The sequence below is a fragment of the Bradysia coprophila genome, assembly GCF_014529535.1.
Source record: "Bradysia coprophila strain Holo2 chromosome IV unlocalized genomic scaffold, BU_Bcop_v1 contig_5, whole genome shotgun sequence".
Lineage (NCBI taxonomy): Eukaryota > Metazoa > Arthropoda > Insecta > Diptera > Sciaridae > Bradysia > Bradysia coprophila.
This window is the reverse complement of record NW_023503374.1, coordinates 2,840,508-2,867,223: the sequence shown is the minus strand read 5'-3', so window position 1 is coordinate 2,867,223 and position 26,716 is coordinate 2,840,508. Positions and strand designations below refer to the sequence as shown.

At 38.3% G+C, this 26,716-nt stretch overlaps 2 protein-coding genes across 3 annotated transcripts; one reads left to right on the top strand and one right to left on the bottom strand.

The window, feature by feature from the left end:
- Positions 1-1,531: 1,531 nt before the first annotated feature.
- On the bottom strand, positions 1,532-3,363 carry LOC119071577 (neuroguidin). Its single transcript, XM_037176519.1, has 6 exons — positions 3,268-3,363; positions 2,870-3,092; positions 2,643-2,806; positions 2,345-2,580; positions 2,097-2,284; positions 1,532-1,691 (listed from the first exon to the last, which is right to left on the bottom strand). Exons 1-6 carry the CDS (start codon positions 3,274-3,276, stop codon positions 1,573-1,575), a joined length of 939 nt encoding a protein of 312 aa, XP_037032414.1. The 5' UTR covers positions 3,277-3,363; the 3' UTR covers positions 1,532-1,572.
- Positions 3,364-5,314: 1,951 nt separating this feature from the next.
- LOC119071555 (oxysterol-binding protein 1) lies at positions 5,315-26,240 on the top strand. Of its 2 annotated transcripts, XM_037176478.1 has the most exons (11): positions 5,332-5,691; positions 9,077-9,169; positions 14,473-14,661; positions 14,731-14,989; positions 15,054-15,213; positions 20,199-20,389; positions 20,464-20,901; positions 20,962-21,132; positions 21,199-21,533; positions 21,597-21,734; positions 24,297-26,240. In XM_037176478.1, exons 1-11 carry the CDS (start codon positions 5,555-5,557, stop codon positions 24,514-24,516), a joined length of 2,331 nt encoding a protein of 776 aa, XP_037032373.1. In that variant the 5' UTR covers positions 5,332-5,554; the 3' UTR covers positions 24,517-26,240. The 2 variants fall into 2 exon arrangements, with proteins under 2 accessions (XP_037032374.1, XP_037032373.1); XM_037176479.1 differs by lacking the exon at positions 9,077-9,169 and having other exon boundaries at positions 5,315-5,691.
- Positions 26,241-26,716: the final 476 nt, after the last annotated feature.

Sequence of the window (26,716 nt, the reverse complement as noted above, 5' to 3'; positions counted from 1 at the left end):
CAACCCAATTCACGTGCCGTTCTGTTCACATACAAGCTCGGAAATGTGTCTATACACATGTATACTCCCACAGGAATGATTTATCCTTCGCCCAAGGTACGAGAGTCGGAGAGTCAGCCCGTCGGGTTTCTTACCATCTGATCGGGAGCAACCAGTAGATTCACGTTTGCAAGGAATTTTAGCTGATCGGAATGCTCGTTGAATTAAATCATTTCCTGATCCATGTCTCGGAAGTGTGCCGGATGCTTTGCTACATGATAATCCATGTCTGCCGTATTTGTTAACTTTCGCACCACATACACATTTATGTAGCTGAGCAATTATTCAAATGAGTTTCTAATTGAGGTAACGGTAAACTGTGTAACCAAGCACCGGATTCTTTCGGTGAATTGGCCAAAAATCGAGCTTTGTCCACTGCAACGTTCAACTGTTGTTTAAGATTTTCAATTTTCTGATTAATTGTGTAAGATTCCCACCCGCCTTGATAAATACGGAACGATTCCACTGGAAGTTCTCCAAATTTTCCACACCATCGATCTTCTGATTCCACTTTTGTCACATTAACTAGTCCACTAGTCGATAATTTTCAGGTAACAGTTGAGGGGAAACATTATACAATGACGATAGAAAACATGGTTGAGCAATATCGGACGCATGACATATTCCAATTCCACCTTTCTTATTCGGTAATGAGGATCCGATCCAGGCTTTATCACTTAGTTCAATATTGAAGACACTTTCAATAGCATTTTTGAAGACTTCGCCGTACTGTAATAGGCCCGATTCATTACGCCACATGGGTGATCCTCGTAGAAAGAAACCTGGAGTCGTAATGGACATTCTTAACAAATAATAGGCGCTGTGCATGCTTATGTTCTTGAGTCTCTTTGTCAAATTCTACAAGTCCAGAATTGTTTGGTTCAGACATAATGTTGACGCGGCATTAGTTAGTGGACTTCCCAATAGGTTTCATTATTTGAATGCACTCTGCAATTGACTTGAATTTACGATCTATTTCAATCGTTGATTCTTCCGATTCTGATTCTAAAATTGAAAGTTCACTCAATTTCTTGTGACATGTTTATGATTGTTTTGAAGGCTTTCAAGACATTGGGTGAGCCAGCAATCGTTCCATCATCTAAGTACCATCAATTTAAATCCAGGTCTTGCAGGGACGAAATTATATCTTGAATGACAAGACAAAACAAAGCTGGTCCAAGTGGATCTCCATGATGTCAGACTATTTATACTTAAACGATGATTGAATCGTAAATCTTCGTGTCGGGTAAGCGTATTTATCTCCCCTCTGTCTCTCTCTCTCTCTTCCATTATTCAACATAGAGATAGAGCAATACAGTCAAAGTTGGCGTAACTGGTCAAGATTATGAATGTTGAATACAGAAGCGTAGGTCTCAAACCGTAGCCTTATCAGGGACTCAGTGTCGTTAGGCCTATTTTTGGGAAATAAACTTCCTGAAAAATTCACAAAAATGGGATCCTGTTATGGTCAGAATAACATAAAGTAAGAACAGGTTTTATAAAACACAAAATTTATATTTTTGAACCAAAATATCAAACAAATCTTCTCTTCTTTGTTCCTCCTTTCTTTTTCGGCGTCTGTTTCCGTTTCTTGCCTTTCGATTGACTTGGCTTTGCGCCGCCGAAATTAGTAACTTCATCACCCAAAGTACCTGCAAAGTAAGATGACGATTAGCTCTCTTCAGAACCTCACAATTTTCAATAAAAAATTTGAGTTTCGTCTGTCACAGAGAAATGTAACGTTGCAACGTCACTCAACGAAAATCATCTTTAAAATCCAAAATTATCTCACTCAGCCAGTCATCAATTTACGGAACGAACAACAAACTTATAGATTATGGGGAACTGTTCCCGTCATACCCGGAAAAATCAGCTGTGGCACTGCTGGCAAGTCGGACTCTTCAGCTCCAAAATGTAATAAAAGCGAACATTTGGTAACAAATTGCTTGTTCGATGAAAATGTTGCAGTTGCTCTTATGAAGTGACTTGCCAACAACGTCAATCAGTGACAGAACCGAAAAGTAATGCTCAAATCCACGCTCCACCCATCTACTCACCCAAAGTGGTTAACTTGTTGTGTCGATGCTTTTCCGCTTTGGTAACAGGCAACCGGGTTAGATATGTCTCCTCGTACTCCTCCTTCTCCTTTTGCGATTTGGACAAAATCTTCTGCGCTCTCGTACCAGCCGACTCTTCCGTTGGAATGTCCAAATATTCCTCTTTCAAATCCTGGATGATCGACGAACTGGAAATGGCAATGGCTGTCAAGGACGGAACAGGCGCAACGTCAACAAACTTTAATTACCTGAATGCACGTTTCTTGGCTCGTTCCATTTGTTTACGTTGTCGTTCGCCTTTGGTATCATCTGCATCGTAATGAACGGCACTTAACTTCGGAGGGACGTAGACAGCGCTTTTATTTACGCCTTTTGACTTATTGCGAGCTGCTTTCGTCGTTTTGCCGGTCTCTTCGTCATCGTCAGTATCCGAACTGTTGTCATCGTCACTCATCGCTTGTGACATTAGATTACCCGGATTGGCCTGTGAAGCACATCAAAACATTGAAACAAAACTTCGACTTCGGATCAGATGAATCAAGTCACCTTGAACGAATTGGGATCGAGAGCGTTGCTGGTGCCAGTAACTGCGGTCTTTACTATCTTGTCGATTTGGTACCTCAGTTTGTAGTCTATCGGCCGTATCTTCTCCAGTACCGTTCGGATTTCAATCAATCGATCGATGGCCGGATCCTTTTCAATTGTCCGTCCTATGCCAAATGCACACACCGTCAATCAACCTTGCCGGTTTGACAAAATATTGAAACATTTACCTGAGCTTTTCCTCAGCACCACGTACGTCAGATTAATTAGATAGTTGAGCAGCATCTGATATTTCACCGTCAAGAAACTGATGCCATGTTCCGTATTGACTTCTCCGCTCTTCACTTTCTGTATCATAGTTTCAACCAAATCGGTAACTTGATTAACATTGTTGTTCATCTCAACGAGCAGCCGTAAAGCGGGGATGTCCTCTTGGACGTTGCCATTGATTGCCTTAAAACAGAAAACCGTTTCTCGTATCAATAGGAACCACACACAAACGCTAAGGGGACATCAACAGTCCCAGTGTAATTTGATCAAATTCCGAGAATCATTCGATTCATTTGTCGCCTAGTTTGAACTTTGTTTAATCCTCATCTGTTTTTGATTTAAGAGAAACTTCATTTACCTCAACCATCGAAAACGAATGTTATTTTAGCTGATAAATATTCGATTTAATGGTACAGCACTGTACTGCACGTGGTATCCCTCAAAATATTTTGACATTTAATGTCAAATAATAGAAGTTGACGGCTGGATGTGGAACATGCTGGTAATGTGGTAATAGGCAAGGTAGATAATAGTGAACAGGTTGTGTCAATGCATAATAGAACAATTTATTGCTCAATACTAGATTGATGCTGTCGGTAGGTCGGTCTTGTGTCACATCCTACACAGTGTTTAAGGAGAGCGATTTTTGACCACTTTGTTTAAACTGGTCTCGGGGTCACACGTCATAATGAGAGAAATCACAAACAAATTTAAACTGGGCTCAACTCTCAATTTCTTTTTTCATTGATGAATATTTGACAGCTGACCCCGAGACCAATTAAATTTAACTGGTTTTCGCTTTCCTTAAACACTGTATAGATCTGTTCCAATTACAACAATGAAATGTCAAATTTCATCCACAGAGCTACAACCAAACAAATATGGTTTACAAAATGTTCGCAAAAGCGTTGAGGTTATGTGTATGAAATTTGACATTTAAATGCACTAAAATTACTCTTTCACTTGGGGAACAGACCTATAATGAACAATTTTTTTAGGGACAAATCGAGATTATAATTGGCTGGAACCCAGTCGCTTGAAACGAGCCATTTGTGGAACGTTTCTATTCTACTCGCTCTAAGGACTTCGAAATGTAGTTGTCTCACTAGCACATATGGCAATTCAAAGTGACTGAATGTTTGATTTAATTAATTTTTTGGCGCTCGAAAGACCTATACTTGCCTCCAGTGCCATCGCTGATTTTTACTGGAGTGACGAGAACAATTCCCATAATTTGTTCTGCATGCTACATTTTACATTTCATATAGCCTTGGAACAAACCTCCCCAACTATAACTACCTTGGTAACAGAGGTTCTTTGTCAGGTCCGGATTTTAATTTTTCGTCGCTTAATGGACTCCTTTTTTCTTTTGTTTCCAAATGTTGACAAATGTTGAGTAAGATTTTCTACACAATTGAGTATGCCAATCGATAAATATACTAAAAGATACGAACAGGGCGAAATCTGGTTCTAAGTCATAAAAAAACAGCAGAGATATCACCGTTTCAATTTGAATTTCCATACAAAAAATTGGAAATATCGGTTTTCATGGATTTTCCTCAAAGACGCTTTCTAAATAGGAAACCTCTACTGACCTGTAGAGGCGTCAAATTTGTTTTATTTCTTTTTTGCGCCCTATTTTTTGATGTAATGACTACACTTTGGTAAATATCCATGAAACTTCACGGCAGTGAAGTTAGTTGACACAAAAATAGGGCGCTGAGATGACATTAGTATAGATTAAGGTCCAGGTAGCTCAATCGGTAGAGCATTGGATTCATAACGTATGGGTCCTGGGCGTCCCGGGTTCGATTACCGGAGTAAACTTGCTTATACGGTTTTTCCTAATCAAAGAGTGATTAGTTAATGCCAATAGGCTCTTTCGACCGTAATAAAGTCGTAAAAAAACAAAAAGAAAACATAGCGATTTCTCATGTATGACAATCATGCATATACACAATTGTAACTTACAGTGCCATCTGTGATGTCACATAAACATCACACTCATACCGGATTTCAGTCGAAATGGACGTAAGGATAATAAGACTTACGTTTGACAGTGGTTCGGATTCGGGATTCCACTTTAATCAGTAGGTACAATTAGACGAAAAAGGTGCACGCACAACAGGCCCAACGGAAGCTTAGGTGCAGAGATTCGTCTCACCCCATACAATCTAATCTAATCTTAGTATAGAGTGTTATGAAAGAGAAAGAAATATTTTGACAAGTACCCCAAGGCAAGTTATAATTAACTAGTCCTCGGTTCTCTCGCTCATTTCCTATAATCACGAAAGCCATTCAAGATCAATTTGAAGCTTTGTTCACTTTCCTCAGTCAATAGAAATATTATTTTCCTGTTGGGAACGACGGGAACGACATAACCGAGAGGAAACCCAGCGAATACAACTGAAACAATACTGTCACTGTCAGTGAATCCAACTCTCCCATACATAAAAATGTCATTGAATTTTGACAAAAATTAAAAAAAAATAAATGGTCGCGTGGCTCGAGAAAGTTTTCGTAAAAAGTGTTTAACAAACAAGCGAAAAAAAACATTGAATTTGTGTTTGGATTATGGTTGAAAAATCAAGCAGATAAATTATTTGGTTTTGACGTGTAAACATCCTAATAAATCGTACGATAATATGGCTGATAATCAAGTGAAAGCAAGTAGTTCTTCGGAACCTGAAATGAAGGGCTGGTTACTGAAATGGACAAACTATTTGAAAGGATATCAGCGACGTTGGTTTGTTCTTTCGAACGGAGTATTATCCTATTACAGGTATGTATGGAATTAGGCGGCGACAATTCGTTTTCATTTAGCGTTTCGTTGATCATGGATTTTTGGTTTCACATACGTTTTTCGTTTCGACTTCGCATTATCCATCTTTCTTCTTTCTCCTTCTCTCTCATATTTAACATTTTATTAAGTTGTAATCCACTTGTTATGAAACTAAATTTTATACGATTTTCCAATCATTTCAATCGAATTTTAGTTACCATTTATACGTGTGTGTTATGTCTAATTGTCGGATAATATTGTCCTATGCTTAGCCCTTAAATTGTAGCACAATCCCACACAATATAAATAAATTTGATCGAAATTAACGTATGTAGTAGGAAATATTTGCGATGTTTGTGCTTATTGAAACGAGAGTTTGAAATTTTACCCTATCGTCATCCATAAATTTAATATTTTCACGCGATACGTCGATATGAAATGAAAAATAACTGCAATACACCACACCACACAAAATCACTTCCACAGTATCCTATGGTATTGAGCACGGGTATAACACCAGCATGAAAAATGTTCGAAAGTCGTAAATGAAACAAGCGATTTTGCCTAGCGTCAATAGAAACATTTTTATAAATTGTTGGTGTGTCTAAGTAAATCTGGTTTTCTTGAAAAATTATAAAAACGAGTCGTCCAGTTGGAACAGGGCTGGTAAAAAGAAAAATCAAAAAATGTCCTAATCGCCAACAATAAAATATGTTCTAAGTTGTTGTGACCCCTGATATCGAATTTCCGTAAAGAACGTCGACGAGTAAAGTGAACCAGTCAACTATAATAACTAGGTCGTCTTAATTGGTTGAAGAAAAGAAGAATTTCTGATAAGAATTTATTGTAGTTTCTGTTTCTATGTCAATGTATGAGTGTGTAGTGTATGCAGAATGTAAATAAATATGTACCGAGGGGTAAACAGCTGTTCGTATATATTGGGTACCATACGTACAAATAGTAAATGTCGGTTTGTCGAAGTAATTGATCAAATTAATTCGTTCGTTTCGACCGTTCCACTATTACCACTATTTCGTTACCCCTCGCATTCGACTCATACGTGAGTGTATTATAACTTTTTGTTCGAGTGATTCACACTCTTATAATCGGGTTGATTGATCCAACTAATTTGTTTTTCTTTTAAAGAAGATAAAATTTTGATGCCATCGGACTGCAATTGTTTTCGTTTTGTGGAAATAATTGTAGTTGACAAGAGGGGTTTTTATCGAGAGTTTGTTTAAAAATTTCAAATTTCAAACGCGACTCGATAGCGAATCGACCTATCTCAACGAAAGAAAAAAGAAATTTCGTGCTTAGGTATCGGTGAATCCATTGTTGTGTCCTTAAGGTTGACCTTGTAAAAATAGCACCAGCAAATGGGTAAACTGATAGAACTGTTTAAAATTGGATTGAGTAATAGTACATGACGTCAGCTTGCAAACAGGAAATTACGAAGCACCTGTTACGAATTTGTTATGAATTTGTCAGTTATACTGTTAAAATTGGTCAGGCATTTCAATTTCCTATAGTAAAAACTAGAAGAGAACGAAGCAGGCGCGGTGGCGTTAGTCCGGTACGAACTCTCATACCTATTGTGTACATAGCCCCAGTGCTTTCGCTGCTCTATTGCGACCGAAACCTTATTTCGTCCGTTATTTTCAAAGAAACACTCAGGGCCTAGAGTAGCGGCCTCAGTCCATGGACCCGAGATCAAAATCTTTTTTAACAAAAACCTTTCAAATAAAGCAAATTCATTCGATTTATTTGCAAAACCAAAACAATTAGAGCCGAGTAGCCTTTCATTTCTAGGGTCCACGTCCACTCATCCGATTTTAACCATTTTTATTACATTTGTATCGGATATACTTATCATCTGCTGTTTCATTTACATTTATTTCGTTTATTTTGCCGTTGATATACTCGAAATACGTACTAACTCAGGAAGGACAGTCCCAAATAAGCTCATATTCAAACTTAAATTCTTTCAGGGGATTTTTTCTTTTAAAATCGGCTGAGATTTACGAAGGCTCAATTAGAAATTCGGACAATTTTTTTTATCTATTTTCACTAAAGTATTAGTCAAGAATTTTTGTGTCCCAAGGCCTTAAATCAACAGATTAAATAAGCTTCGCTACCTACGTCGTTAAACAGATTTAAATGAAACAACGTTCAAATGTCAGTTTTTTTTAAATAAGATTACCTGACCTGTTCTGAGCTCTAGCTTCATGTAATGGATCGTTTTCGCCGGGTGCGAACTGTTATGTAATGGTCAACTTTCGCATGGGACAGTCAATAATAGCACATTACGTTGGGAGTCATTCATTAGATATGAATGTTGCGATACGAGCTCACAAGTGTGTATTTCAACGAGATTTGTAAACTGTCCTCTTGACAAGGTAGGACAAAGTATACAGTGTCCAAACAGAGTTACTTAAATCATACGATTGAATTAGCGTATTCACAAATTGTTCCCGAGTTAAGGAGTTACGCACGAAGCAGCATCCAATGTATTTGGTTTGCTTATCTATCGCTGCGAAAGTTGCCTGCTCTCCCGAAAGTTTAATATTACATAATGGTTTGCCCAACATGTAATGGATCGTTTTACAGCGGTGACAAATTGTTTAGTAATGCTCAATTTTCGCAGGGGACAGTAGACAAAATATATTTCGATAACGACGTTGAGACAAAGCGACAAGGTACATTTCTGTGGCGGGTAAGCGAAATTATATATTTTGCTAATTAAATTAACAAACGTCCGCAACACTACTTTATGTACTCTGCTGTATACATCGGCGATTGTTTTTCTGACATGAGTCATAAGTCACTTGTGGGTGCATACACCATTTTCTGAAATACAGAGAAATTCTATTTACCGCGTATTGTCAATCGAAAACATTGCTAAATGACTCAAAGCCATATTTTGCTCGTTATACACAAATCATAAACTTGAAATATTCCGATGTTAATTGCGTGTTTAGCGTCTATGTTAAATTGTTGCATCATCTCTTCTATCCAACAGCAAATATTTATTTTATAATTTACCTTAAACAACCAACATTTCATCAAACTTATCATGTCTAAAATACAAACTACAGTCGGGGGCAGTGAAATTTCAGCATCAATTTGCTTCAGCTGTTTTTCAGCTGATCTACACTGAGGCAATCAAAACTGTTTATACTTGTTTATACGGTTGAAGCTGCTACACACACACGCGCGTGGTAGTTGTAAAACTGTATACGGACATGTAAACACTTTTGATTGTTTGTGTGGATCAGCTGAAAAACAGCCGAAGCAAATTCATGCTGAAATTTCACTTACTCTGACTGTACAATCGAAAAAAGAAATAAATAAATTTAAAATTGATTTGACTCTGGGGTTTGCACAGGGCTGAACATGGAGTCGGAGCTAATTCCGGTGTACGAAGTACCGGGGGTAAATTATCTATTCGACGTCGCAGGCAAAAAGACTTCCGACAGGAGTGAGTAGCCGTGTATTAACAAACTACTAATTAATTTTTTTTTCCTTTGCAACAACTTCCTATTTCTTTGAATTTAATTTATTTTTTAGTCTCTTCTTATAGCTGAAACTTCATTTTAATAACTGCACAACATTCTATTTACTTTTTCATTTTACTGACGGAGAAAGATAAGACACCATAAATACAATTCAATTCTCCCTATTCATTCCGCAATGTGGCATTACCAATGTTAAGACGTTTATGTATGGATATATGTAACGTATATTAACGTGGATATAATGTGGAATGTGGAATGAATTGGATTGTAATTGTGACGTCTTATCTTTCTCCGACAGTACTGTACACATTTAGTTTTTAAGTTTTGATCATCATTATGACGTTTTATCACTTATTTTTTTGATTTTCTTGTTTGTCAGAGAGCGAACCCCAGACAAAGTCCTTAAAAATTTCTAAATACCGTCATATGCTATCTGAATTTGACATCGTTTACTTGTAATGTAATTTGTTTAAATATTTTCTATTGCTAACAGCTTACTAAATCACTTAATCTTTGTTTACTTACGCCAAGAAAAAACGCCGCCACTGACCTACTCCAAACAATTCATATTTTCTGGGCACAGGCGTGCCAAAAGTGTGTCCTTGTATTTCTTAATTGTGAGTCTTAGAACAAAGGCCCTTGCTTTTCGGCTCTAGCAGAGAACTTTTCACATTTTGTCAACACAGCACAAAAGTGATGTATTTGTATTTTTACACAACTAGAGATAAAATGATGAAAAGTAGAGTTTCCGTGCGAATTTTGTTGATCCGAGACGAAGCCGAGGTCAGTAAACACACGAAAACGAGACTTTTCATTTTATATCCGGAGTTATGTAATGGATATAATATGCTGAGAACGTCGAAATAAGTGCTTGAAACATGAATAGTACGATTTTCGACGCGTGTAGCATGTAAAGTATTTTACGTGTGTAGCTGAGTAGCAATGCTTTTAACTAGTGCACATAAACAGTGTTTGTTTCTTAGCTTTAAGCTGCTTATCATATCATTTATACATACATTCAGCGCATTTAATAGTTATTTGTTCAACAAGGGAAGAAAAAATGGAAATTGCATTTTGAGTGTGTTGTTTGTGGAGCGTAGCGTGGCCCACAAGTCACAGAAGAAAACGTTTGTGATGATGTAGACTACTTAGAGAAAATTCAGAATTTGTCAAGAAAGCCAAAAAAAACGATGATCCCACGTTTCCAGAAAGGAAGCGGATACAAAGTCATCATAGAATAGTATATTTCAACATACCCCAATACACACAAGGTGTGTATGGATACGAGGGCGAAGCCCGAGTGAAATACACACCGCGTGTGTATTGGGGTATTTTGAAAGATATTTTTCTGTAATAGTGAGAGTGTGTTGGTGCTTTCCTTCCCAACCGTTACTTTCCCGCTCGACCGTTTACTTTCCCGCTCGACCGATTCATATGACACCTCACCAATACACTCTCACGTATACAGAAAAACATATTATTTTTGCTCACAAATTTAGCGTTGTGTTGATTCATGTTAAGAGCAATTAACCATTTACAAATTTGCAGCCTACATTTAGGAGGAAAAATATTCGGTTTTTTTTGGAGATCACTCTGAACCAAAATCTTTATTTGAACAAGCCGTCAGAACTGTCGGAGCGTTTGCTGGGACTGAGCCCCATACGACCCGTAAACCTATTGCGTATGTGACCCTTGTGCGTCGGTAACCCTAATTCGTCCTTGATCCGAATACTTCCGTGGCACTAAAACGTCCGTAACCCTAATACAGATATAACCCTTATGCGCCCGTTACCATAATGCTTCCGTAACCCTTTTGCGTACTTGATTATTTTGCCCACCTAATTACCTAGCCCAAGTGCGGCACGTGCAATTTTAATAAAAGTATTCATCATAAAAATTGCACATTGCGCAATTACGAAAGCCCGTACGAAGTACCTCTCAATCTCAAATAAAACAAAAATTTACGAAGTAATTTGAGAAAACCAAATTTGAAACTTTTTCTCACCGTGTCCACATGCGTGATATATGGAATGCTTGAAACACCCCACACACATAACCAATTACTTCTCTGTTAACAGAAACTCTCTCTGTACCACTTTCCCCAAGATATATCGCTTTTACAAAAAATCCAATATGGCCGCCGGCAGCCATTTTGTTAGGAGACCGTAAATGGTACTGACGCTCTACATTCGTTAAACTAAATAAATTCATGAAATTCGGTCAAAATTTACTCGATATATTGGCAAAAAACAACACCTTCACTGTACGACCTAGTAGCCGTATGAGCTCACTCCAAAGGACCTGATCACGCTTCGGTGAACTGCATTTCATAAATTTTTTTTCCCTGATTGGTACTGTCAATACCTGTCTAATAAAGCAAAACCAGCATTTTCATATGGGTCTCACCATTGTCATTACCTATCAGGGAAAAAAGAATTTTTAAAATTGGTTGCGTTTTACTCAAGTTATCGTGTACACGGACGGACAGACAGACATTTTTAGCCCCGTACGAAGTACAAAGGGGCTTATAGGATTACGATGCCGTGTAATTGATGGAATTCGAAGCAGACGGTAAGGGCAAAGTGTTTGCCTATGTTCATAGATGACGAATCCGCAATAAAAATTTTGTCTGTCCGTCTGTCCGTCACGTCGATATCTTGAGTAAATCAAATCCGATTTCAAAAAAAAAAATTTCTCTGAAAGATAGTCGAAATAGTGAGGCTAAGTTCGAAGATGGGCATATTCGGGTCGGCCCTTCGTGAGTTAGGGACCTAAGTGATTTAAGGTCTTTTGGTGATATTTATGGCAAAATAAACGATGGAATTGTAAATGACACGACACATGATAGGTATTGTCAATACCAATCCAGGAAAAAAAAGTTTTTTAAAATCGGGTGAGTGGACCGTGAGTTAGGGCCTTAGAAGTGAAATGCTACTAGGGCCCTATGTGTATTTTACATATAACTCGAGCAAATTTCATCCGTTTTTCGTAATTTTGGTTTCATTTGGAAGGTAATCAAAGGCCGAATAGAATGTAGTTGAAAAACCCTATATGTGTATTTATACTCAAAAAATTAAAATTTTAGGGCGATTTGAAATTTTTGTTTCATTTGAAAGGAACGTTGTACGGGGCTTCGTAATTGCGCTATGCGCAATTTGTAAGATGTACACATTACATAATAATTTTACTTTAACTACATTAACCGGCGCAATAGGCTTACGGTCAAAGTAGGGTGACAGACGCACTAGGGTCACGTACGCAATAAATATACGGGTTTGTACGGGGCTCAGTCGCAGCAAACGCTCCGACTGTTCTGATGGCTCGTTTTATTGTGGATTCGTCATCTATAATCATACGCAAATGCTTTGTCCTTACCTTCTGCTTCGAATTCCACATGTTACAAACGGTATGGTGCTCTTATAAGCTCCCAGTACTTCGTATGGGTCTAAAAAGTAAAACCATTGAAGCAAGCAAAAATGATTAACTTTTAACGGAAAAATTGGGTTGTGAGTCACCCACTTGGAGAAACTTGTGAAAATTACATAAATTTACACAATCTGCAAAGGTTTCTCCACGTGGCAGGCATCCCCAATAACGTTATTCGAAAACCGAAATGAATTCGGTTACTCGAATAACGTTATTCAAAATCACGAACTAATTTCGGTTAATTTATCATAAATGCATGCAGATTACACCAAAGATCATTTGCAAGGACTGAAAAATACAAACCCAATCTCACAGACACAAATAATCGATTTCTGTGCATCGGGGGTCCATTGTTGTGTAAACAAATTAAAGTTTGGGGCACTCTCCGGTACATTGTTAATTTTTGGTCTCTCATCGATAGTGTTCAAAGCTGTCACTCAATCCAAGACGAGTTAGGTCGCTCAATAGCAAAATGTGCAACAAATGACGAAAATCGGTGAAAATCGACATTTTTTTAAAATTACGCATAGCTTGGTAAACAGCAGGTAAATCGCCTAGACAAATATATACCCAAAAATCCTTCTTGTGGGATTATACTGATAAGATCCAAACGTGTCGCAACACGACACTTCCCGTCTTGGATTGAGTGACACCCTTCTACATTATCGATGAGGTACCAAAAATTTACAATGTACCGGAGAGTGCCCCAAACTTTAATTTTTTTCACACAACAATGGACCCCCGACCCACAGAGATCGATTATTTGTGTCTGTGAGTTTGAGTTTGTATTTTTCAGTCCTTGGAAATGATCTTTGGTGTAATCTGCATGCATTTGTGATAAACTAAACAAAATTAGTTCATGATTTTGAATAACGTTATTCGAGTAACAGAAATCATTTCGGTTATAACGTTATTGATGCCTGCCATGTGGTATAAGTTATCACATTTTTGCGGTTTCACGGGTTTCACTTAAAAAACAAAAGATTTTGGTTCAGAGAAATCATCAAAAAGCGAATATTTTTCCGCCTAAATGTAGGCTACAAATTTGCAATGAGTCCATAGCTATTAAAGAAACGTAATTTAGATTTTTAGAGCGCAATTCTTAATTGAAGAAAACGGATGAGAGTGATGTAGGAGATATTAAATGAAGGAGAAAGACCATGAAGAAAAGTAGAAATGAATTGTAGGCGAGGAGGTGAAGGAAAAAGAAGCTTTTGAAACGATCTCGTACGGGTCCGCTCAGCTTGTGTCTACTATCATACGAGAGATTCTGTGAACAAAAAAGAAATGATGAGTGGCACCTGATAAGCGGCACCAGTCTGGATCTTTATTATTCTATACGAAAAAAAAAATTGAATAAATAGGAGTACATTAGGTACACTCGTCAAACTAAACATACGTACTGTGCTTTATGGGATTAGGTAATGGAAATACATATTTCATACAAGCGAAGCGCCATTTACATTGCCGTAACACATAAAAGCTGTACAGTTTCGGTGTGAAATATTTTTAACAAAGGAAGCCCTTGAAGGGCCAATGTTCATGTTCACAAATTGATAGGGGGAGAGTGTATCATTCTTGTGTGTCGGTTCCCAAAGTTTTGGAAAATTATTGGTTCTGGTGAGGTGATGCTGGGTTTGAAACCTAAAATTAGAATCGTTAATAATATACAAAGAGCTCGCATTTACTGTTGTACGGTGTATAGAATAACCCGAACTCACAGACCTCGAAAGTCTAGATAAGCTAAAATTTGATAGCATTTTCAGTTCTAGCCATATTGTCGATGTTAACGACTTGTCCACATAATAGAAAAAATCAACAATGTTGTACGTTGTTACAGAAATCAAGCTGAGATGGCACACACATGTCGCGGAACGATATCGCTACATGGCGCTCTTATACACACGGTTGATTCATGTACATTTGCAATCGCTAATGGTGGCACGCAAACGTTTCACATAAAGGCAGCCAATGAAGTTGAACGTCAATCATGGGTGACGGCACTTGAGTTAGCCAAGGCAAAGGCTATGTAAGATATAATGGACATTGTAGTTGCTTCATTTTAATTCATTAATTCTTTACGTGTACTTTGCATTAGACGTGCAATGGAAAGTGAAGACGAGGAGGACGATGCGGATGCCCTTTCAATTCCTAATGAAGATATGGACACTGTTCTGCGTGACTTGTCACCTCGATTAGAAAATCTGAAGACATGCTATGAGCTTATATCGAAACATGGCACGGCCTTGCAACGCGCACTAACCGATTTGGAATCCGGTGATGATTTGGCAAACCGAAGTAAAATAGTTAGTGAACGAGCTACCTTATTCCGCATATCATCGAATGCGATGATAAATGTAATTTGATGACGTTGCGTTCAGTATGTTGTAACAGACATGATTCGATATTGTTTTGACCTAGGCATGCAATGATTATCTGATTACCGCGCAAAATCAAGGACACAAGTGGTCGAAAATGATGCAACACAAACGGGATCAACGACAGCACCTTGAAGAAATGGTAGAACAGTTAGCCAGGCAACATTCACATTTGGAACAGGCCGCACATCGTTGCAGACCAAGTAATTATTGTGTTTTGTTACCGAGTTGTTTGAGTTATTTACGGATGAGTCTTGGACGATTGATTTTAGAGAAAATTTGTGAGTTGTACAGGACAAAGCGCCTAAAATTAATCGTCAAAGCCAGACGAAAGTTAGTTTATTTCGAAAATATTGGGGAGTTAGATCTCGACACGAAAACCTACCAAAGTACAAAGCAATATTTCTGTGACCCGCCTCCTGCAAAAATAAAGATCAGCTTCCTGCAAGTATAAGTACTTCTATTTAAAGAATAGAGGGGTGTGTCCTTTAAAGTGTATCATGCGTGCGCCCTAACTCCTGTGATTTGTACACATAATTTTGTGTGTGCCAATCACAAATTACTTTCTACGAGTGCCTTCGTAGGATTTGTACACAGAGTTTTGTAGTGTACAAATCTCAGACTACTTTCTACAAGTCTCTTTCTATGATTTATATGCAGACTTTTGTATACAAATCACAAATTGATGTCAGAAGTTGTTTTCTGTGATTTGTACACAGACTTTTTTTGTGTGTAAAAATCTCAAAATGCTGTCTGCTGTCGCGAGTCTCTTCATGTGATTTGTACACAGACCTTTTTGTGTACAAGTCACAAATTGCTGTTTGCTGTCGCGAGTCGCTTCTTGTGATTTGTACACAGATTTTTTGTGTGTGTAAAGAGGAAGTAACTTGTGATATCTACACACACAAAAATCTGTGTACAAATTGCGCAAAGGGACTCGTTGGAAGTTATTTGCGATTAGTAATACAAAATCGTTTGAGTTCAAATCACAGAACTTAGGGCACACCCATTACACTGTTAGTGTCACACCTACATTCTCTAAATAGGAGAACTTATACTGGCATGAGTTGGGTCCAAAATATTTTGTCTTGAGCCTTCACATACTGACACAAAGCCAGATTTATTGCTCCAATGTCCACTGAGTGATCTAGTGATGTAGTCACTATCACGTCTGTCGCCATTGTAATCTAAATTTCTATTTTGTTTGAGAAAAGAACGGAGTGGTTGATGGTAGCGTTGGATCTACTGTCTTTATGGCAATGATTGTATATTATCAGCAGTGACGGTATTCTTATCTAAATCCTTACTTTTTTTCGTTCACTCTTTTTTGTTGTAGTTTTTGCTTTGAATTGCGCTGAGGTTAGTTGAAGAACCAAATTTACTGCTAACATACCTTTAAGTTGAATCATGACACCGTTCTTATCTGAATTTTCAATTTGGTTTCGGTGAAGTTTTTTTCTGTAATTTTTCATTGAAGTGGGACGGTTATAGATGATGTTGCTGCCGTTACGTTCACAAGAGTTCTTGAAAATTCCAATAAGTTAGGATAGGATAGGATAGAATGGGTAAGGAAAGCAATCTCAGAAGACAAGTTCATTCATTCAACAATTTTACAAATTGATATCTTACTAAAATTCGGTATTCACAATAGTTGTTTACGCCATCGAGTGATAAAAGCCGTTTTGAGGTCGTAAGCCGAGTGTGACAATAGACATCGTCTGCTTAAAGAAGCATTTATCGCCGAGGCATTCTCAACAAAGTCAAGGAAAGCTATACTTTTCGTCACTGAGCTTATAAAAGAAGTGTTTGGGTCCGCTCACCTCCACTGTCCAAGTCTCTGAAGAAGGAAGACCCACAGAGGTTTTTGTGGACTTCATTTCAATCGAAAAACGTTCCCCATATTTTTGACGATTGTCAGACATGAACGAATCAAGTGTCCTTTGAGCAATCATAGCAACCGTTGCGCAAAATTTAATTCTATTTTACATTTCTGGACCTCAATTCGACACCCTAAATTTGCTGTAAAAATTCTGTTCAAAATTCGAACAAATGGCCAGCCCTCAGATACAATCAATTCCCGAACTGGTATCAGCCCGACACCAGCGATCGTCGCAAAAAGATTCCAAAAATTCGCTGAAATTGGTGACTGATTCCCATCAAACGGTTAAGGGTGCAACAAATAAGAAGAAGAAACTACGAAAAACTAGACTCACATTAAGGAAGAAACAATCGGCAGCGAATAATGAATCGAGCGCTTCTGGAAACGAAATGGTTGCGGCCCCTACACAACGACGTAAAAAGACGAAACGACGATCTAAGCAACAAAGTTATGAGTCTGCGGTTGAGTCTCTGGCAGCCGCAGGACGTGAGTACGGTAACAATGTGTCGAAGCGAAACGTATCGAAGGTGTCCGAACGACTGCAAGCCACGAGCAAATTGAGCCACAGCGTATCCACGAAAGGGGCTGTATCTCGAGAATATGGCGACTTCTTTAGTTGCAAAACGGGACTGACCTACTTAGAGACACATCGATTTGACCAGATTCAGTCAAAGGGCATCAAGCGCTTCACCGACGAATATTTGAAAAAACTGGAAAAGTGTGAAGCGTTTGAAAGTGGACATAATGTGCAGCCGTTTGCATCCATTCGACGGCAACTGCTGAATGGTGTTGAAAAGGGCGATATGTCTCGGGTCAGGGAAAGTTGGAGATCTGAGCGATTGTCTGATGTTCAAAATAATGATGAAGAAGGTGATAAAAATGTCGAAGCAGCAGGACCATCGATCACCGAGACAACCAACATTTCTACCGCAGCTTTAAAGACGATCGGATTAATTCAAAAGTTCAAAAATGGCGAGTCTATTGAAGCTGATTTACAGGCGAGCAAGAGAAATGAAAGTTCTTTAGCAGACACGACGAAAGCCAGTAAAAATAGTGTCGTCAGAGCGGTTACGAATCGGAACCATAACATTCCGAACACAAACGATGAGATTGTGGTCAAAATAGATTCAAATGAAAATGCGAGCAAAGCAGCCGGTGGGAAGAAAACGATTCCAGCCAAAAGTTCCACAACTGAAACATTTGACTCAAGGATCAAGAAATCTTTGGAAAAAGTGGATGCTCCTCCTGATCCACGCAAGAAAATAATGGAAAGATTGCCATCCATAGAAGAGTCCCCATTTGAACGCACAATCGATCTTTCCCTGGGTCAAAAACCCACTGACGAATCTCTTGAGTTACCCAAACACGAAGGAAATCCATCTGGGAAATTACTATCGTCTGCGGATGGATACGTGCTGATGAAAAAGGTGTTAACATCGTCGGAGAATACACTTACCATAGTTGACGGGAAAAAGTGGTATGACTCAAAGAATCGCAGCGTTGAAAGCCATTATGCTGGAAAGATGCCCATATCGCGCACATCTTCCGTCGACAAAAATAAAAATGTTTCAAAGGAAACGTATCAGACTACAAAGGGACATTGAGGCCTTGGTGGAAAGGAGAATCCGGTGAAATTATTGAAAATTTGTGAGAATTAGTAAAGTCATGGAATATCATTTGTGAGACTTTTCATTGCATGCGTTTGGTTGGAAATTGATTGATGGTGGATTCGACAGGTTCTCAAAATCTGGTAGTTAATTGGTAATTAGGACTAGGGTTGGGAACTCTTAACACATTATAGCTTCCTGAACACAAAATTCTACTTGACATCTTTGTATCCTAGTTTACCCCTACTATTTCTCCACTCAGTGACGAAAATAGAAACTTTCGTTGGCTTTTTTAAGAGGACGAGTGACAATCTACATTTTTACAATGCAGGCGACCAAATAGTCATTTTCTCCTCTCCTCTGAAAGTTTTTTAAGAACGTTGTGTTTGTCTCGGTAAGAAAAGTTGGAAATTTCACTTTCGCTGGTGATTTGTGGTCAGAGAATGGCGAAATGGAATTCCCAACTTTTCTTATCTCGTCGAACAAATAAACAAATCACATGTCAAGGGATAAAAACTTAAAAAGTCCATTTTTTGTGAATTTTCTTGATCCGAGGCGTAGCTGAAGTCAACTATGGCACGAAAATATGACTTTTCATTTTTATCCCAAGTTTTGTTGATCTTACAGCTTTGAGCTGGTAAACTAGTTCTCTTGTCATCCCTAGTGGTGTCATAAGCCAGTTTCTACCCTATATGGAACTCAAAAGAATTGAATTGTTCACCAAGGTAAAAAAGTTGAAAATTTAATTGCGAGTGTGTTGTCTGTGACTAGAGCGCAGCGAGGACCAGAAGTCAACTGATAAAATGAAATTTCCACCTTTTCTTCCCGAGGTCAGCAAAACGTTTTTCACAACAAAGCATCCGCATGTTTCACCTGAGGCGAGAGAATGCCTACTTTCTCGCCTGCGTTGTGAAATAGTACATTTCGTACCTAGGACTAAAAGTCTTTTTTGGCGTGTGAGAAGTTTCCGTATCGAATACGCTAAAAAAGACTTTTAGTCCGTGGTACGAATAGTATTTTTCATATTGGATGGAGAAAAAGTGCGTCGAAGTCGCACTTTCCGGGTCCTCGCCTTCGGCTCTGCCTGGAAACTTCTCACACGCTAAAAAAGACTTTTAGTCCTAGGTATGAAATGTTACATGACTAGGGATAAAAAGATGAAAAGTAGGGTTTTCGTGTGAATTATGTTGATTCGAGGCGAAGCCGAGGTCAAAAACACACGAAAACGAGTATGCTCAAAACAAACGAGGCATTGAAAACGTGTTTTGGTCCTAGTTTTCATTGACAGATGCAGCAATCGCGATTTTGAATAGAAAAAGTTCTAACTTCATTTGACAGTTTCGAAAATTTCGTCATGAAAAATAGGACCAAAACACGTTTTCAATGCCTCGTTTGTTTTGAGCAGTAGACTTTTCACTTTTATCCCGAGTTATGTAATGAATTTTACATGCTGAGGGTGTCGAAAGACGTGCTTCAAACATGAAAAGTACGGTTTTCGACGCATGTAGCATGTAAAACGCCTTGCACTTCCCTACTCATCAAAGTAAAAATTTCCAAGCGCTGACATAATGTCCTATTAACGGTGTAATTCATAGGTTCGCAACAGACACTCTGTCACCTTTGGGTCTTATAATTCTCAATGCAATGTCGTGACAAAAATCGAACACGCAAATTAACAGAAAAAAATGTTTCTTTAATGCAGATCCAGTGACATCAGCAACATCTGATGACGAAGACAATGAATTTTACGACGCTCAAGAGGATGGAGCATCAATAGCCTCACAAGGGGACAGTTCGTTTATTTTGAAAATACCTCGGTCCTCCAAACGAAATTCCAACGACGCGACCGGCAGTTCATCTGAAGGAGAAGAGCCGAAAAGTGAAACGCAGCAGGTACGATTTTCTTTGCCATTCCAGCCGACACTCTGTTTCACAATATGAACGTTTCGATTTCGACACACACACAGGTACTGGTAGTTACGGAATCTGATACGAAGAAAACCATGGATGACACGGACAGCATTAAATTGACAACGGTACAGAAAACGCCCGGTCGCAAGCGACGATCCAAAGTGCCGGAGAAACCGAATTATCCGTTGAATTTGTGGTCGATCATGAAGAATTGCATCGGCAAAGATTTGTCGAAAATTCCCATGCCCGTCAATTTCAACGAACCATTGTCCATGCTGCAACGCTTAACCGAAGATTATGAATATGCCGATCTGTTAGATATGGCAGCCGAATGTGATGATCCCTGTGAACAATTAGCATATGTAGCCGCATTCACCATTTCCAGTTATTCAACGTCCAGTAACCGAACCGGCAAGCCATTCAATCCATTATTGGGCGAAACGTTTGAATGTGATCGAATGGATGACTTGGGATGGCGGTGTGTAGCTGAACAGGTTAGAACTAAATATGCTCAGTACGATGTGCATGGTACAAGTTACAATATCATATCCTAGGTGTCACATCATCCACCGATGGCTGCAATTCATTGTGAAGGTCGCGGATGGTCGTGTTGGCAAGAATTTACAATGACGAGCAAATTTCGAGGAAAATATCTTCAAGTTATTCCGTTAGGCACCGCGTATGTGGAATTTAAAAAGAGTGGCAATCGATACGGATGGCGAAAGGTATGTTCTGATGGTCTGTGTGGGCTGAGGATTGTCATTAACAAAGTATCTCCGTCTCATCAACAGGTTACGACCACTATTCACAATATAATTGTCGGCAAATTGTGGATAGACAATCACGGTGACATGGACATCATTGGCACCAACAAAGCCAAGGGCATCAACTGCCACTTGAAGTATATTCCGTACTCATATTTCACAAGAGAAACTCAGCGTAAGGTGAAGGGTGTCATAATGAATCAGGACAGTCAGGTGAAATGGGTTCTGAGCGGTACGTGGGACAATAAAATCGAAATAGCGCATGTCATTTCAACCAGTGGATCGGCTGACAGTCCAGTATATAAAACTGGAAATTATAAAACGATTTGGGTACGGCGTATGCCGCCTTCTGATAGTGATAAGTGCGTAACTGATTTGTCATCGAAATCATGTGCATGCGGTAACGATATTCTGGGTATTTCCAGGTATTACAACTTTACCGAATTAGCATGCCAATTAAACGAAATAGAACCAGGTGTGGCACCAACAGATTCTCGTTTACGTAGCGATCAACGATTAATGGAGGATGGGCGCTGGGAGGAAAGTAACGCCGAGAAAATGAGGTTTGTTTCGACTAATCACTTTTTAGTCCCGTGTTTGTAAGCCCGGTCGAAAGACTTGCTTAAGTTGTTTCTTCGCGAGCTGTCATCTTCTGGGACGCTTTTATCAGAAGAATCTAACTTGACGAAAGTACACAATTCTCGTCATGTTGAATTTTCTCTTAAAGAAACCAAGCGTTTCAGAAGTTGACAGTTCTACGGAATGCTATGTCGATCATTGTGTAAAGTCACTTTTTAAAAAACGAAAAATTTGACCAATATAACCTTCGCGGAACTGTTAACTTCTGGGACGCTTGATTTATTTACAAGAAAATCCAACCTGACGAAAGTTATGTGTTGTTGTCAAGTTAGATGTTTCTGATAAAAATACCAAGCGTCCCAGAAGTTGAGAGTTCACGAATTTCACCGACGTCGTGAAAATCGTCGTTTGACTGTTTCAATGAGGGAAAAATTACACTTCAGTTCGACAAACTGAAAAATTCTTGCGAAATAAATTAAAATAAAGTGAGCCGCTACGCCTGAATATATCTTGAATCAGTGCTTTGGCTTCGTCAAATTGGTACGAATTGTTGATTAGAATTGGCCAGCGTAGCGAACTGTGCACTAGCCTTTAATAACTCAAAACAAAACCTTCCTTCCACATATGGCGCCAAATTCAAACTGATTTAAAAACCAAAACTTAAAACTCGAATTGTTCTCCAAAGCCTGGTTTACACATCGAGCGAAAATGAAAATTTGACAGAAAATGTATGGACAAAGTGCCATTGTTCTCGTGTGAACGAAAAAATTGACGGTCCGTACATTTTCTGTCAAATTTTTGTTTTCGATCGATGTGTGCCACGCCTGGTTCACGAAGTGATTTTGACGAGCAGCAATAAATTAACTCATTACCTAGTGAAGTCAATCAATTAACTTAAAACGTAAAAATCTCGATTTTTGTTTGCATATTATTGTGCTCGGGAATCCTACCAGTCGTATACCATCCATGTCAGTTCAGCACGTATGTCGTAGGATGCGATAAAGACAAAAACCGAACAAGCCAGTCTTAATCCCACTTCAGCTTAAAGGCTGTTCGTGAAGGGAAGACGTGACATTTGTACCGTGTGATTATCGTCCCGGACGATGATATTGATGATGGATTCTTCTGAAAAGCAGCAGACCGAAATCGGACGCATTTTTCATTGGAATTTTTTAAATGTGCCCAGTAAGGAATTCAACTACAGAAGCCAAAACCTTTCAAGCGAGCCATCAGAACAATCGAAGCGTTTGCTGCGACTGAGCCTCGTACGAACCCGTATATCTATTGCGTACGTGACCTTAGTGCGTCTGTCGGCCTACTTTGACCGTAAGCCTATTGCGCCCGTAAGCCTATTGCGCCCGTAAATGTAGTTAAAATAAAATTGCATGTACTTTCAGGGCAAATATGGGGTTTGAAAGTAACTACGATGAAATATGAGAAGTTGAAATGTTTAAGCGGTTGAATGGCTCATCGTAGATGGTAGTAAACTTTTGTAAGACTATACTTCCCCTGAAAGTACATGTAATTACCTTTCTAATGACATCCCTCACGACCATGTAGGTTTCGTGTACCTTGAGAAATTTCTATAAGAAAAGTATAAGCTTTCAGTATTTTTCGGGTGAAAACTTCTATTACACATCAGTAGATGTCAGTGTGGAATGTGGATGAATTTTAAACCCAATGAGACCCTGTTTGCCCCGACCAGACGACAGTAAGATCACGCAGTAGATGATAATATCGTCCACCAAATTGTGTGTGATAATATCACCGTGGGTGACATTACTGTCTAGGGTGATAATTTTTGCACAATAATAACGCCCAGAAGGTGTGAATAACCTCGGTCTGGGCGACATTATCGTATTCTAGGCAATATTACCTTTTTGATCAATAATATCATCTCTGAGCGATGATATTACGCATATCTGCATATTTTTATCTTCTTAGCGATAATCACACAATATAAATGCCCGGTCACCCTTTAAACATGTCTGAAACATTATTGAAAAATTACATCTGTTCCACAAGCTTGAAACTGCTTGCAAAATATAATGAATTTGATGTAGGCGCTATGCCATCTGACTGATTCCAATCGACAATTCGTAGTGGCTCACTCCATCTTAATTTTGTTCACAGGCATCTTTAAGAGCAGTGGACTCTTTGCAAATTTGTAGCCTACATTTAGGCGGGAAAATATTCGTTTGTTGATGATTTCTCTGAAGCAAAAATTTGATACTTTTATAGGAATAATTTCACTTCGAGAAACCTGTGCAGATTGTGTAAATTACTTTACAAAAAAACAGGATTTTGGTTCAGAGAAATCATCGAAAAACGAATATTTTTCCGCCTTGATGTGGGCTACAAATTTTCAATTGGTTCATTGCTCTTAAGCTTGTGGAACAATAAATATTTACTACTTGTCCATGCAAAAGTAGACCATTACACCGAAAATGATCCAATTTTCGCATGGGCAGATAGTAAACCAGAATGCATTGGATGCTGCAACGTACATCATTACGTCAACTAAATAAAAAAAAAATCGTTCTCAGATTGGAGAAAAAACAACGAACCACTCGACATCAACGCGAAGCCGAAGCTGAAACAGCTGCAGCCGAAGGACGTCCATTTACACCATACGAACCGGTATGGTTCGTTAAAGCGAAAGATGAAGACAATCCCGCTTACGATGCATTCATTCATGTCACGCGCGGTACGTATTGGGACGCCAAACAAAAACAAGATTGGTCACAATGTCCGGAAATTTTCTAATCGCAAAAATTACGGCGGAAAATTTGAAAAATTTGTAAAATCAAAAGTTTTCAATTTTTTTGAGATTTTTCTTTTTGTTGATTCTAACTGGAAATATGTGGGACATGGTTTGGTTTCGATTAATCAAATAATTTTTTTTTTGTTTTTTCGTTGTTGCTGTTGTTGTCCTTTAATTTATCGGATGAACTTTTTGAGGAAAAAACGAACGTTTAGCCATCATTTCTACAATAATTACACGAAAGTGAATGAATAGCTGAATAGAATATTGAAACGATATTTTACTGCGAAATGCCTGCTCTTAAGCTCTAACACACAATCATTGACGTCATTAACAAGAGAATAATCGATTATGATCAATCGTGGTCATTGACATGGTCAATGACCGTGAAGAATCGTAAAAATTCAAATCACTAAGTCTTGGCGATTCTTCACGCTTCGGTGATATTCTTAGCGATTTCTTTTTTTATTTTTTGATTTCGCAAACCCAAAATGTCAAGAAACGCTAAGATAAATCGCCAAGGAGTCAAGAAACACAAAGAAGAATCGTTAAAGTGTGAAGAGACGCCAAAAGAGATCGACGAAATGTAAATCAAAATGAAAATCAAAATAATTCTAAATTATGCTGCGAGGGCTCTGACCAGAAACCCACTGTGTCACTGAGTTTCACCAATGGTCACTTGTTTACCGAGGGAAAAAAATAGGAAAGACCAACAAGAGCGAAATGTGTTGGTTCAATTTGCAATTTTGCTCGAGTCGAAATTTCATATTTCTCCGAGAGTCGAGCACAACTTCTTTTATATGTGCTTTGTGTGATTTACCACTTTTCTTCAAAAAACAAAGAAACATAAATTCACCAACGGTTTTTGGAAACGTACTGTTAAAATGACAGTTCAAGTGGGAAAAGTTTCATTTTCTCCCCACAGGAAAGAAAGTTCTGCAGTTTTTTGAATAGAAATGTCATTTAACCAATCGTCCACAAAACGAAAATTTCTCCTGGTCTATCTATAAGGTAAATCACAAAGTAGACGACAAAATAGTCATTTTCTCGACTCAGCTTAAACTTCAATTGCCTTTGTTGTGAAAAACGTTGGGAAAAAATACGAAATTTCATTTTTTCGGGCGACTTGTGGCCCTCGGTACGATCTGAAATGAAATTTTTACAATTTTTTCTTTCTCTGGGTTAACAAATAACTATCCTTTACATCGGGAAGATAGTTGGAAATTGCATTTTTTTGGTGAATTTCCCTCGTTGAACAAATAACTATTTCACAAAAAGACTTCTGACGATTCAGCTTAGGTGAGAAAATGACTATTTCTCGCCTGTGAGGTGATAAAAATGCATTTTTGATCGATTTCTAAAAGGGATAAATTCTGAACAAAATGTGAAATACCACAACGACATTTCGTCACACGTTGTCGATTATTTCTAAACGTTTCGTCACACTTAGTCGATTTGTTCACACTTTGCTGATTCTTCACGGGAATTAGATGGCCAGTGAAATAGTTTTGCATACAAAATGTACGATAAGTATTGAAGAATGGTGGCCATTTACAATCATCATTTTCGTGAAATGTTCGACGCTTAGCTGCAAACATTTATCTATTGCACACACACACAAACAAACAAACAAACAAATTTATCCTCGTTATTTACCTATTTTATTATTTAGTCACTTTGTAAAAGCAAATTAGAAGTGGAAAAGGCATAAACAAAATAAATAAATTTTAGCAAAAAAAGAGAAACGAAAAGAGAAAATAATTTAAAAAAAAAATATAAAAAAGGCTTCCGTTGCTGTGTAAAAAACATTAAAAGAAAAAATATATTTATTGCAATTTTGTTGTTATATTTCTTCAATAACTATTAAATACATATTATATGAGAAATTCAAGAATGATTTTTTGATTACTCTGCACCTCAGATACTGGTCTGATGTCTGGGGAGGAAGTGTCCAAAGATTGCACCCTTTCAATATCGTGTCCATTTTGTCTTTATCTGAAGCATCCAAGCATCATCAGAATTTCGTTTGTTTTATGGTCGATGCTATTTACTTAACGATGTGAGTTAAATCATCCTTGGATTAGACGGGCGGTCCCATTTGGAGTGCAGAATTTTTGGTGCTGTTCATAAATACCATACAAACCGAACTGCTTAGCTTCGGTAATGCATCTGCGAGTTCTTGGTATGCTTAGTGTCATCCAA